Source organism: Malus domestica, chromosome 05, assembly GCF_042453785.1.
Source record: "Malus domestica chromosome 05, GDT2T_hap1".
Classification (NCBI taxonomy): domain Eukaryota; kingdom Viridiplantae; phylum Streptophyta; class Magnoliopsida; order Rosales; family Rosaceae; genus Malus; species Malus domestica.
Genome location: NC_091665.1, coordinates 35,463,782 through 35,477,432, shown reverse-complemented (window position 1 = coordinate 35,477,432; position 13,651 = coordinate 35,463,782). Strand labels below are relative to the sequence as shown.

General features: G+C 36.3%; 2 protein-coding genes across 2 annotated transcripts; one reads left to right on the top strand and one right to left on the bottom strand.

The window, feature by feature from the left end:
* Positions 1-869: 869 nt before the first annotated feature.
* Positions 870-8,469, top strand: LOC103435391 (ATP-dependent zinc metalloprotease FTSH 12, chloroplastic). Its single transcript, XM_008373779.4, has 19 exons — positions 870-1,458; positions 2,132-2,316; positions 2,502-2,728; positions 3,043-3,320; positions 3,455-3,532; positions 3,613-3,855; positions 3,938-4,078; positions 4,192-4,359; positions 4,641-4,753; positions 4,839-5,055; positions 5,167-5,238; positions 5,733-5,852; positions 5,951-6,067; positions 6,156-6,332; positions 6,864-6,983; positions 7,096-7,170; positions 7,315-7,422; positions 7,565-7,645; positions 7,851-8,469. Exons 1-19 carry the CDS (start codon positions 1,045-1,047, stop codon positions 7,926-7,928), a joined length of 3,012 nt encoding a protein of 1,003 aa, XP_008372001.2. The 5' UTR covers positions 870-1,044; the 3' UTR covers positions 7,929-8,469.
* Positions 8,396-11,916, bottom strand: LOC103435392 (peroxisomal 2,4-dienoyl-CoA reductase [(3E)-enoyl-CoA-producing]-like). The gene is made up of 5 exons (XM_029102824.2): positions 11,488-11,916; positions 10,272-10,431; positions 9,536-9,705; positions 9,237-9,459; positions 8,396-8,816 (listed from the first exon to the last, which is right to left on the bottom strand). Exons 1-5 carry the CDS (start codon positions 11,671-11,673, stop codon positions 8,662-8,664), a joined length of 894 nt encoding a protein of 297 aa, XP_028958657.1. The 5' UTR covers positions 11,674-11,916; the 3' UTR covers positions 8,396-8,661.
* Positions 11,917-13,651: the final 1,735 nt, after the last annotated feature.

Below are 13,651 nucleotides of genomic sequence, written 5' to 3'. Positions count from 1 at the left end.
ATCCAGAGATCAACGGTCCATGTTTTTCCCCTCAATTTTTTTTTTAAAAAGGCACAACGGTCAGAATTATGATCGTTGGCCATGTGTCAACATATGGGCTATTGGATTTGAATCTTTTTCAAATCCAACGGTCCATATTAATTAAATAATAAAAAATACAATTTTTTTTTTAAATTTTTAATTTTTTTTTCTATAAATAACTAACCATCATCCTCATCCTTGCACCGCATTTCAATATTTTCCACACTTTCTACCAAAGCTTTTATATACTTTTTGTGTGAAAAAAATGGCTACGTGGAAGCTCATCAAAGATATTGTTGGAAAAACGCTATCTTGATTGCTTCCGGTAATTTCTTATTTATTTGTAGCACTTTAAATAATTTCTTATTTACTTTTAGTAGTAGATGTTATTTCTAGTACTTTAATATTTTTAGTACTTTATTTAAACACTCCAACTCACAAAATAAACTTACAAAAACTCACAAAATAAACTAAAACACACTAAATAAAATTACATAAACTCACAAAATAAACTTAACAAAATACACAAAATAAAATTAAACTCACAAAATAAACTTAACAAAATACACAAAATAAAATTACATAAATTCACTAAATAGATAGTGACATGTGGCGTGACGAGATTGGTTAAAAATTATATATGAAATTAAAACTAAATTTAAATAAAATTTATTATTTATAAAAAAATTAATAATATTTTAATGAATATGTTGGGTGCCAACGCATTTTGTAGGAGTGAAGATCGTTTGTGCCAATGTATTTTTAGGGATGGAGAAGTATTTGACCAATTTAGTGTTTATAGGGTTTATCACTGTTAACTGAGTTGATTAAACATACTTTTTTTTTTTTTTTTTTTTTTAGGGTGGACTTGCTCTACCGGATAAACCCCAAAACCTCTAAAAAACTGGAGCAGTCAGTGCTCTGTTCAACTTCTACTACTTAAAAACTGAAAGCAGACGAGCTCCCACAAATTCAAGTTCTTTCTCTATGCAATCTCTGTAATTCCCTATTCTCCACCAAAAAATGGACCTTCAAATCACATTCAAATCGAACCCACTTCTCGTTTCTTCGACCCCATTCAGTCACACATCTCCAAGACCCCTTCTTTTCAACCTGCCCACAAAGCACAGACCCAAAATTTCCCGGCAAAAACCAACCTTTCGAGTTATGGCGTCTGTAAATTCAAATGGGCCTGATGGGTTTTCTTGGCAGAATCTGACTCGGTCCATACGCCGCGGTTCGGAGCGGTTTTGGTCAGATTTTGGTGAGTCAGTGAAGAAGGAAACTGGGTTTGATTTGAAGGAAGCTAATGTGACGGTAGGTGAGTTTGTTGGGCGAATTGGGGACGGGTTAAAGAAGGGTGGGACTGAGTTGGAGCGGTTTAGGACTGAGTTGCTGCCGGAGTTCGTCAGCTGGAATCGGTGGGAACGTTGGAAGGTAAGACAATTAGATTCAATTTTAATTTCTGTTTGGTTGCAGAGAAAGTAGAACAGTTAATAAGCTGCAAAGTTGAGTTTTTTGTTTTGATTAAGTAGCGGCGGGTACTGAATGTTACTTTGAATTAGGTGAATAGAGATTATTAATTTCAATTCAGTGGAAAATGTTAGCATTTGTATCAACACTTGTAACTCTTCAAGCACATACACAATGACATTCATATGGCACGAAAGTCGATCCTTTTGAAATAGTTTGTGGAGTGCGAAGTATACAATAGAATGCCTCTTGTTTGAAAACAGCAGATAATTTAATGTAGAAAGTTTCCATAACTTTCAATCAAGTGGATTTTATAAGATAGTCCCAAACTGTCCTGCTCACGTGTGAATAGAAAATACATAGATGCTAAAGGATGAATGGATGATCAAAATATTTCAATAATGTTACAAGCGATTGAAATAATTAGGAAGGCAGAAAACGGCGATTCTATAGCTTAGGTAGTTTTTATCATTTTTATATTGTTGAAAAAGTGATACTTATTTCACCAGAAAAAGGGTGATACTTAATATTTATAAGTTGCTAACGCACCATCTCTTGATAAACTTTTGTAATGATGCAGTCAATTTCTTTTTTTTTTAATACATAATGGTATGGTCTCTTCATTTGTTATTTTCAGGATCTCAAGACATGGGAATCTAAAAGAGTTGCTGCTTTGATTTTCTATGTTTTTATTACCTTAGTTTCTTGTCAAAGAATATATATAGCAATTCGAGCTCCTCTACAAAATCGTCAAAGAAAAGAGTTGACAGAGGCTTATATGGAGGCAGTGATTCCTGAACCATCTCCAATCAATGTTAGAAGGTGAGTTATTTTAGTGTGTATCTATCCTTTAGTTCATGTTGAATACATCACATTTATGATTTAAAGATTAAGACATGACATAGATAGGTCATAAACAAAATCAACAGAGAACGAGGAATAAAGATAAAGACGCTTAAAGGGATCCTTTCTGCTTTCAATAATCACGGCCCTCTGTTACTCTGTAGGTTTAAGAAGGGCATGTGGAGGAAGATGACACCCAAAGGCTTGAAGATGAAGAAGTTTGTTGAAGGACCTGATGGAACACTTGTTCATGATAGTTCTTATGTTGGAGAGGATGCATGGGATGATGATCCACAGCCGCCTCAGGACAATGTGAAACAAATTATTGACAGTGATGTGAAATTAAATCCAGAGGAGAAGAAGGAACTGGAGGAAGACTTGGGAATTTCTGGTCAGTGTCTGTTTGGCATTTATTTAAAGTATTTTGAGTTGGTGTTCATTACAAATTTAGCACAGAAAATTTGGTTTAAAAAATGTTTTATCTTCATTGATTATTTGGTCTGAAACCCCTTTAAGTGAGCAACTCTGAACTCAAGAATTGTGTGATTTGATGTCTGGGTGTATGTGTACCGTCAGTCCACACTGAATTCTAGAGATTACAAACATAACTGCAACTAACTGATTGTTATTGTTAAGTATCATGTAACATTAGTTATGATAGTGGTATTGGACTCTGGCTAATTCTTTTTGGTGTTTGCTTTGCAGGGCAAGTTCAAGAAGATAGTGGAACATGGCGTGAAAGACTTCAAAAATGGAATGTGGTCCTTCAGAAGGAAAAGTTAGCTGAGCAGTTGGACTCTGCAAAATCTAAGTATGTAGTTGAATTTGACATGAAAGAGGTTGAAAACAGTCTTCGCAAAGATGTGGTGGAAAAGGTAACAGAGACACAGGGAACCAGGGCATTATGGATAGCTAAAAGATGGTGGCTATATCGTCCTAGACTTCCATATACGTACTTTCTTCAGAAGCTTGATTGCTCTGAGGTAACAATTTGCTCTAACCGGGTTTAGTTATTTATTTTTCTCTCCTTTTTAATAGATATCTCAAGGAATTTTTTCCAACATTGTGAGCCAAGGGTTAGGTAGGCAGTTTCTGATGCTGTATTCCTTTTGGACAGGTAGCTGCTGTTGTATTTACTGAGGACCTAAAAAGGATATATGTTACCATGAAAGAGGGTTTTCCATTAGAATATGTTGTAAGTTTACCATATTTTTTTCATAGCCACCCTCATTTATCTAGACTTATGAAGGCTTAGTGTTTGTCCTTTTATGGTAGGTTGATATCCCCCTAGACCCTTACTTGTTTGAGATTATCTCAAGTTCTGGAGTTGAAGTTGATCTTCTTCAAAAGCGCCAGATCCACTACTTTATGAAAGTTCTAATTGCATTGGTGCCTGGGATACTTATTCTCTGGCTTATACGCGAGTCTGTGATGCTTCTGCACATCACTTCTAAGCGTTTCCTTTACAAAAAGTATAATCAACTTTTTGACATGGCTTATGCGGAAAATTTTATCCTGGTAAATTTCCAAATATTTTGTCTCGTTTTATCTTCTTATTATCTGGATTATTGAGTTCTCAATGCACCTTATACTGCTTCAGCCTGTTGGAGATGTGGGGGAAACAAACTCAATGTCCAAGGAAGTTGTGTTAGGAGGTGATGTTTGGGATCTTCTTGACGAGCTGATGGTTTATATGGGAAATCCAATGCAATACTATGAAAGAGAAGTCAAGTTTGTCCGGGTAAGTCAAGTTTGTTTCATGAAAGATAAAGAAAGCTATGCTGGACTTTTGCCTGAAATTTTGCAAATCTTACAATAGAAAGTAAAAAGTTCGTTGATGATCATTCCTAACAGGGTGTTCTTCTCTCTGGACCTCCTGGAACTGGAAAAACACTTTTTGCGAGGACATTAGCCAAGGAAAGTGGAATGCCATTTGTTTTTGCTTCGGGTGCTGAGTTCACAGATAGTGAAAAAAGTGGTGCTGCAAGAATTAATGAGATGTTTTCGATCGCAAGGAGAAATGTAAGCATCCTTCTCTTTCTAATTTACAGATGTAATATCACAGATTAGCACAATGACATTTATTTTAGGAGATCATTCACAAAGTATTTGTGTTTGTCACAAATCTGTGAATCATAATGTTTTGGAGCAATTGTGCTGACACAGATGATGAAATTAATGTTTAATTTTCACTGAAAACACTAATGCAAAACATTATGGAGGTTTTGCAGTCTGGATATTGTGCTTTTATTTTCTCTGAGCACACTAATACAAAACATTGTAATTTACTATCCTTTGTTCAGGCTCCTTCTTTTGTATTTGTGGATGAAATAGATGCTATTGCCGGAAGGCATGCAAGATTGGATCCTCGAAGGAGAGCAACATTTGAGGCTTTGATTGCACAGCTTGATGGGGAGTAAGTATATTAATTGAACAAAGCTACATTCTTCTCATTTTCCTTGTATAATGAATTTTAATGTTCAGTATGTGTTCATGTCTAGGAAGGAAAAAACTGGTGTTGATCGGTTCTCTCTTAGACAAGCTGTGATATTCATCTGTGCTACGAATAGGCCAGATGAGTTAGACCTTGAATTTGTTCGACCTGGGCGTATTGACCGTCGACTGTATATTGGTTTGCCTGATGCAAAGCAACGAGTGCAAATTTTTGGTGTGCACAGTGCTGGAAAGCAACTTGCAGAAGATGTAGACTTTGGAAAAGTAAGTGTGATCTCTAGGTCTGGTGCTATTTATTTTGGTAATTGGTGGCTGTTTATATAGTATGGATGACAATCTGATTTGGTTTTGGGCTTCCTTTTTCTTCCACTTCAGCTTGTTTTCCGCACTGTTGGTTTTTCTGGGGCAGATATTCGGAATCTTGTCAATGAAGCAGCAATCATGTCAGTAAGTAAAACATACAAACACCGAAAATTTAGCTTAAGTAAACTTTTTGTTTGTATTACTGTTCCCTTGAAATAGGAGTTGTGCGAGATATTGATGGTGAGGAAGTTGAACTGGTAATTATAGTGGCATTGGTTGCTCCAAGGTGTGAACCAGGTTTATTAATCGGTACCTATACATGTACTGTTGTATTATCAAGGTATCAGTGAGAATACAACAAATCTAGTGTGATGATGGTGACTTTTTTCATGACTGTTCTTGGTGAATAGTTATATTTGGTGAAGTGGTGTGAGTGTTTACTGGAATCTAAATAAAAAATGATTTAACTGATGTTTCATATGATATTTAAGTTTTGAATAGATTATGAGTATGCTTTTGAGTAAAATATTTATTTATTATTTTGAAAAGAAAGCTTCTCATGCATATTTGCAAGCTAGTGTATCTGTACAGCTTTCTCTAGTTTATTTGCATGCTGTTTTCTACCCTTCATTTTTCAGGTGAGGAAAGGGCGTTCGAGGATCTACCAGGAAGACATTGTTGATGTGTTAGATAAACAATTGCTTGAGGGTATGGGTGTACTTCTTACTGAAGAAGAGCAGCAAAAATGCGAACAAAGTGTATGTCTGCGTTGATTGTTCTTTAGCGGTTTCCTCGGCAGTGACAAGTGCTGTATAATGTTCATTTGGTCACTGAGTTTTATAAAATTATATCATAGGTGTCTTCGGAAAAGAAGAAACTGCTAGCTGTTCATGAAGCTGGTCACATAGTGTTGGCTCATCTGTTTCCTCAATTTGATTGGCATGCATTTTCTCAGCTTCTGCCTGGTGGAAAGGTACAAATTCTGGTATTAATAAAAATCGTATGCTATTGAAATTCTGTTGGAGTGGCTCTTTGACAAGGTTTATTTGCAACATGAACAGGAAACTGCAATATCTGTGTTTTTCCCCCGAGAAGATATGGTAGACCAAGGTTATACGACCTTTGGCTATATGATGATGCAAATGGTGGTAGCTCATGGTGGGCGTTGTGCTGAGCGTGTTGTGTTTGGTGATGACATAACTGATGGAGGAAGAGATGATTTGGAGAAGATAACAAAGGTAATGACAATTACTTTCGTGATATAAATTTATGGAATTACTTCTCTGCAAGAGATATAAAGTGCAATTTGCACAAAGTTATATGAATCAAATGTCATTTAGCATTCTTTGCTTTAAAGTTTATCATGTACCTGAGGCGTGTACATGTATTTAAGGCATTGAAAGTGCAATTAGCTCATTTCCTTTTCTCCCTTTCCCTCTTTAAATTTAGCAAAGCAAAGTCATTGACCAGTGAACCGTAGTTTTTCAAGGCGTAAATGAATAAAAGGGATATGCATTCAAGTAATCCTCTTGGAAGTACTGTCAAACACAGCTTGTCTCTTTACATGCTGTATACCTTTTGATGAACAGAATAGCATTCCTTGCTTAATTGCACAATGCGTCAATGCCTCATAGGCAAGATGAGTTTTTCATGAGATTTGTCTTAAACATGTTTTCTTCCGAATACTTTCACGAATGGTTTGCTACATTTAGCAGTAGTTAATACACAATTTAGTATTATCCCTTTCCTCATTTAAGTCTTGTCTTCAGATTGCTCGAGAGATGGTAATCAGCCCTCAAAATTCAAGGTTGGGGCTTACATCTTTAACCAAGAGAGTTGGACTTGTGGATCGACCAGATAGTCCAGATGGCGAGTTGATCAGATACAGGGTACTCTTATTTCTCCAAACTCGCAAATATCCATATAAAGGAAGGAAAAAATGCTTTATTTATCTGATAATCTTGATCAACTAATTCTTCTTATCTTTGTTCACGATGTTAGTGGGATGACCCCCATGTGATTCCGGCCAATATGACGCTTGAAGTGTCTGAGCTATTTACCCGAGAATTGACAAGGGTAATTTAATTTGCTTCTCATTTTTATCATTTCTAAAGCTATCTAAAAAGGATACTACTGAATGTTAGTGGTCCTATCAAATGTGAATGGCCTCATGTATTTCGTTGAAAACTGCTTTCGGTGTGTGTTTGGTATTCGTTGCAGTACATTGAAGAAACAGAAGAACTCGCAATGAATGGTTTGAGAAACAATAGGCACATATTGGACATGATTATAAAGGAACTATTGGAAAAGTCGAGGATTACTGGTTTGGTACGTTATAGAACACATTTCTCTTAATTGTGAACACCGTAATGTTGATTTGATAACAATTAAATTACTTACTGATCTTATGAAATTCTTGCACCAAACTTGTTAGATATGTCTTCTCACAATCTCGCGTTCCAATTTATAGGAGGTTGAAGAGAAAATTAAGGATCTTTCTCCTGTGATGTTTGAGGATTTTGTGAAGCCGTTTCAAATAGACTTGGAAAAGGTATTGATTTCAGTAGTTGCTAGTGTCGAATTGTTTGATATCCGTTTCAACTTTTAAATTTATAGATGGTTTTAGATGAATTCTTTTGTTATGATATCTGTTTCTCGGTGTTGCTCTTCTTCCTCCCTTCAAAGCACTTTTATGAAGACCGGTTTCTTGAAATGAATTCCAACTTACATGTGTTATTATTTGGTTATATTTTTAGGATGGTCCGTTGCCACACAACGATCAGTTGCGGTATAAACCACTGGACATATATCCTGCACCACTGCATAGATGTTAAAATATTGCCGAGATCATCAGCTCAATGCAGGTGCATGGTAATCTTGAAAACAAGAAGCAGCCGGGATGTCCACGAATCTGTTGGAGTGTTTTCTTGAATCAACCTTAGCTTGTGGTCAAGTCAATTTCCAGCGGACATGACCGGTCGCATGTTGCATATCAAGATGACATTTTGCCTGAAAGCCGACTTTGTTGAAGCTCTTCAAACCTGTAATCTACCGAGCCTTGGATGTTGTTACCTAATCCGACAACCATAACCTGTCACTGGCAATCCTTGAGGATCGCTAAGCAAGCTGTGGGCAGTCAGCATGTAAAAGAAGGGTGTCGTGTTTCGAAATGAGGATCGGTTGGAGATTATCGAAGAAAAACAGAACTAAGCTCAGTTGGCGCTTCATGTCAATTTTGTATTTGATTGTTCTTTTCCTGCTCAAGTATAATATCAATTTTTGTAAGACTGCGAACTCAGAATGACATAACCAAAATTTATTTTGTAATGCTATGAGCCTAAATTATATATGAAATAGTCCCTAAATTTTCTCGTACACCGATGAATATATCAAGAATTAAGATCCGCAATCTGTTGGTGCCAAATTCCTCAACGATCCAAGTACATGAAAATTATTAACAATTCATGGAAATAAATTCCTTTCTTGGAATACTTATGTGTAGCGAATTAAGTTTCATGAGCGTTGAGGGTAATAACCGTAAAAATAGCCATGTACTTATCCTATGCCTTACAACTTGCTGCTCGGAACCCCTACTGGTGCATCTCTAGATCTCTTTTCTACTGATCGGGAAAGCTGTTTCACTGCTTCTTTTGGCAGATGGCGAGGTCGGCTCAGCCAAAGTCCCCCATCAACTACAATGACAGTTCCATTGATGAATTTACCTGCAAAATTTACAATGATAAATAAGTTTCCAATGATAGATAGGGGAAATGAATGACGTAAAAAGAGAAAGGCTAGCAAAACCCGTAGACATGAGCATCATGACCAATTCAATGTTTTGTTGGTTTCATTTTCTAGTATTTCACTGACTAAAGCTTAAGAATGAATGCTTTATTCTACTCAAAGGATAATAGGACCGGATGACACTGAAAAGCTGAAGCATCAGAAGACAATGTGCATAAATAGTCCTGAAACCAGATACATATGGAACAAGGATGGACTCTTGCACTTTGATAATCAACAGTATTTCATACTGTTTCTTAACTGGTTTGGGCACGAAAGTTTACAGTTATGCAATTGTTAATCACATGTTGCTATACAAAAATGATGATATTAAATGGCACAAGCAGAGGTTATCCAACCTGCATCTGAAGTAAGGTAGAGAGCGGCCATAGCAATATCCCATTTGTCCCCTAGTTTATACAAAGGCATGTAATCTCTAGCTTTGCTATTTATCTCTGTTGGTGCAAGTTTACTCATGCCAGGCGTATCACCAATGGGACCCGGTGCTATTCCATTGACCCTAATGTCGTAGTCAGTTCCCCACTCCAGTGCCAAGTTTCTCATAGTGGCATCAACAGCTGCCTGTTGAAACGGGAACATTTTAAACCACGTTTATCACTAAAAGAAGACATGATCACTGAAAACCTATCAAACAAACCTTGGCGGCTGATACATGGACTTGATACCAAGCAGCCGTATAATGTAAAGTAGCACTGATGTTCAATATTGTTCCACCACCAGATGAGCCCCTTCCAGGACCTCCTTTTTTAAGATACTTGAGTACTTCGTAGCACATTGTGAATGTGCCAACAGCATCAATATCCATAACTGCAAGAAACAGATGAAATCAATGGTTTTTTGGCCAAAATCTCAAAGCACCTATAAATACGTAAAGGACAATGATAATCTAGTGAGAGACCTCAATATGTACTGCAACTTTGAATTCACCTTAGAAAGTCAACTATTGGCCTAACAACGTATCTCATTTATTTGTTATTACTTGTCTCCAATTTCAATTGAGTTCAAAGGCTGAGATTGCTGGGTTAAGTCCTAAGAACGTAAAATGGGAAATAAGTTTATGAATGCACCCATTCTTGCTTTCTTTTGATTTCAAGCATGTCTCTATTTATCCTTTTATCTGTTAACCTAAAATCTTCGAAATTTACAAAAGTTTCATGTTAAACTTAAAACATTAAGGTCCCAAGCTAGAGCAAACCTCGCACTTACATTTTCACCAAAACTAGTGCTCAATAATTGGCTAAAAAAGTTTGAGCCCACTCATTTATAAGAAGAATTTAATTTGATAGCAATATGAACAAAATAATAACAATAACCATGTGTTAGAACAAATTCATATGTGCAAACATTTGATAAAAATTGTTACAACATTCAACCTGTTCGAAATCCATTAGGGGACAGGTCCTCTGCTGATGCAAGAAAATTGCCAGCTGCGGCATTCACAAGTATGTCAAGCCTACCAAAATGCTGGAAAGTTGATTCCACCACTCGTTTTGCATCTTCCTGTTTACGAACATCCCCCACAAAACCAACAGCCTGAAACAAAAGAAAAATATGAAATAAATAAATCTTGACCTATATAACCAACGAATTCCAAATTACATATTATGTTTGCAAGCCACAAGTAAATCAGTGTCATATAGACAAATGCCTGAAAGCAGCCAAGACATGCCTCAGGAGGCTTACTGGATAATGGAATTTAACACTGCTGAACAAGTTGGTGCAACCATAGTAAATTAATGAAATCCGATATGAAATGAACTTATGGACTAATACTAAATCACTACTCCAAGAATTGGAATTTGAGCCATTTGATGCCAGCGAATGAGACCACAACCACACCGATCTCAAGCCCGCCAAGTAAACTCTAGAACCTACTCCTTGTGTTGCTGACTATTCGACTTTTCATCTCATATTTAGGATCATAAAGCAATTATGCAGCCCTAAATTGCTCTACCAACAGAACCACCATTCCTTTTTTTGCCCAAAGTGAACACAGGTTCTGCTTTTCGTTAAATTGCTGACCTTTCAATTCACACTATATTGCTTGTAACTAAAACAAGCACACACCCTTTCAACTCCAAAGTATACGACAAGTCAACAATCCAATGAAAATAAGGCCACCGACGCATTCATAATTCAACAATCGTAATTTACTGGCACCCGATAACCCCATTTTAGTTGAGATAGTGACCGGTAAAGTAAACCCAGATGCGCATACAAAGTATAAATGAAAATCCGCAATGAAATTCCGAAATGCTCCCGCTTTTTCAATCAACCAAGAAGAATCACAATTATTATTATCCTTTTCTGGAAAAGAAATTCCATTTCATTTCCCTCATTTTCTCAGCAACCAAACAAGGCCACAATTCAGTAAAACAGAGACGCCAACAAAAGAAAAAAAAGCCCCAGCTAGGGAATTAAAGCATAAGATAATGCATAGTTCCTAACTTTTCTCATCACCCAACTGCCAAAATAGTTCACTGATCAAAACGAAAACAAACATAATCATATCAAATTCCATTTCCCTCAATTTTCCTAGCAACCAAACAGACCTCAGAAAAGAAAAGAGCTTGAAAAAAGAGAAGGTACCTGAATTCCAAGAGAGCGAAGCTCGGAGACGGCAGAGTCCAGCACTTGCTTCCGGCGGCCCATGATGGCAATCGATGCTCCATGCTTGCCGAATTGGGTCGATATTTCGAACCCGATTCCTGACCCGCCTCCGGTTATAAGAGTCACCTTCCCTTTGACCGCATCAGCCTTGAACGGCGACTCCATCTCTCTCTCTCTCTCTCTCTCTCTCTCTCTCGCTTCTCTGGAGCTCTTGTTTTCCTACAGACTTGCCTGATGAATGCTGATCAATGTGTACAGTTTGTGGTGCAAAATAAAAATGGTTATATTTTATTGAGCTAATTACAAATTTTGTCACTTTCATAACCACATTATTTATTTAAAATTTTCACATTACTGCCTAAATTTATAAAATATTAACAATTTAAACAACTATTATGTTTAAGTTTCTAACTATATGCGCAAGAAAAGATTCTCTCGTAACCAATTTATAATCTTAGTACCATCTTCTAGCTAATTAAATGTTTGACACGTATTAAAAAAATAAATCACTTATCTAATAGAAATATGCCATGTGAAAGCAAAAAAATATCTCTTTTGAAAAAAATTATAAAACTTACTTACAAAAAATAATTAGGCTGCGTCTAATTTTGATTTGACACAAGCTAATCCGTTTATTCTAAATCTTTAAGGACTGCTTACTTCAATTGTAGAGTTTGTGTCGGCCAAAAATTAACAACAGATTAATATATGGTTTGATTGCCTTCTAAAAGTAATTAATAGAGGCCCGTATAATAAAGCATAAAATAGCTTAAACTATTAAATTTAATACTTCGCTTGTTATGTGAAATTGTGGAAGTAGCTCCTTTTTATCCTTCCTACCAATTTGTTTTCTTTGCTTTTTTTGAAAGGCAATACATAATCTACATTTAAATTATAAAAATGGAGATTTGAACACGAAATTTAGGTGGCAAGATGAATGCTATTAAATAATTAGTTTTCATTATTTTAACTTATTTAATTTTGGCGCTAATAATTAGCAGCCAAGCGGCGTTGTTCCGGTCGCACCCCAACTCAAAGGTAAAAATTCCAACTATTGAGAACTGGGAGGAAGATGTTTTTCTTTCGAGGAAATTGTAGTAATGATCTCTTAACTAAAAATTTATTACTATTGGTTCATTAATTCATCAAAACGTGTAGGTATAGTCATTTTTGTCAACGTTGTTAGAATTTTGTCAAAATGAGTTATATTGGAATGACCATTGCTACAATTGGGTTAAAGTTGAGGGACAATTTCTCTAATTTGGTTAAAGTTGAGGGACCATTTCTTTAGTTGGATTAAAGTTGAGAGATCATTGGTAATGAATTTTTAGTTGATGGACTATAGCTGCACGTTTTGATGAGTTGAGGGACCAATGATAATGAATGATAATGAATTTTTATTTGAGGGACTATAGCTGCACGTTTTGATGAGTTGAGGGACCAATAGTAATGAATTTTTAGTTGATAGATCATTGCTCTAATTGAGTTAAAGTTGAAGGATCATTGCTACAATTTACTCTTTTATTTCTGCTGCTTTTGTTTTTGTTAAGAAGGGAGATTGGTTTTTGCAGAAAGAGGTAAACCTCGTCAGGAAAATAGAAGAAGTTGTAGGGAAGCAAATGGAGGAATTTGAATGCAAGGAGAAGGAGGCACTTGCTGATATTACCAAGGTATTGCATTTTTCAGTTGAAAGAAACGATTTAAATACATACACCAGCTATGGGCTAAGTAAAACTTGTCGAAAAACTAGTCTTCAACGTCCATTTTCGGTTTAGGAAATGTTTGCTTATGCATTATACCTTGAACGTGCAGGTTTTCAAGGCGAGGCGTGTTGCAAAGATAAAGATGCTAGATGATGGGTTTTGAGAAAGCCTAGCGCGTTTAACACGTAGGCGAGTATGGAGTGGGTAGTGGGCTTCACAGCCTCGGTTTCAGTCTCAATTGGTAGGTCCATTTTGCTTTGTGGCCTAAAATTGGACCGGTATTTACCCTTAATTTGGGTTTTAGATTTTAGGTTAATTTTAGGTCATGGGTTGGAATGGATTTTGGGGGGAAGGAAAATATTAAGTTTTAGCCCACCATTGGAGATGGTCTTAAGACCTCGTGGGATAAAACTCAAATTTTAGGTTTTAAACTTATCCCA

What these genes read in the sequence shown, in the direction of transcription:
- LOC103435391 (XM_008373779.4), top strand. Translation starts at nt 1,045, where the DNA reads ATGGACCTTCAAATCACATTCAAATCGAACCCACTTCTCGTTTCTTCG. An exon ending in ATGCGGAAAATTTTATCCTG is followed by an intron (nt 3,856 to 3,937) that starts GTAAATTTCCAA and finishes ATACTGCTTCAG; the next exon opens with CCTGTTGGAGATGTGGGGGA. An exon ending in TTTCGATCGCAAGGAGAAAT is followed by an intron (nt 4,360 to 4,640) that starts GTAAGCATCCTT and finishes TCCTTTGTTCAG; the next exon opens with GCTCCTTCTTTTGTATTTGT.
- LOC103435392 (XM_029102824.2), bottom strand. Translation starts at nt 11,673, where the DNA reads ATGGAGTCGCCGTTCAAGGCTGATGCGGTCAAAGGGAAGGTGACTCTT. An exon ending in CCCTAATGGATTTCGAACAG is followed by an intron (nt 9,706 to 10,271) that starts GTTGAATGTTGT and finishes TGTTTCTTGCAG; the next exon opens with TTATGGATATTGATGCTGTT. An exon ending in CTACCTTACTTCAGATGCAG is followed by an intron (nt 8,817 to 9,236) that starts GTTGGATAACCT and finishes TAAATTTTGCAG; the next exon opens with GTAAATTCATCAATGGAACT.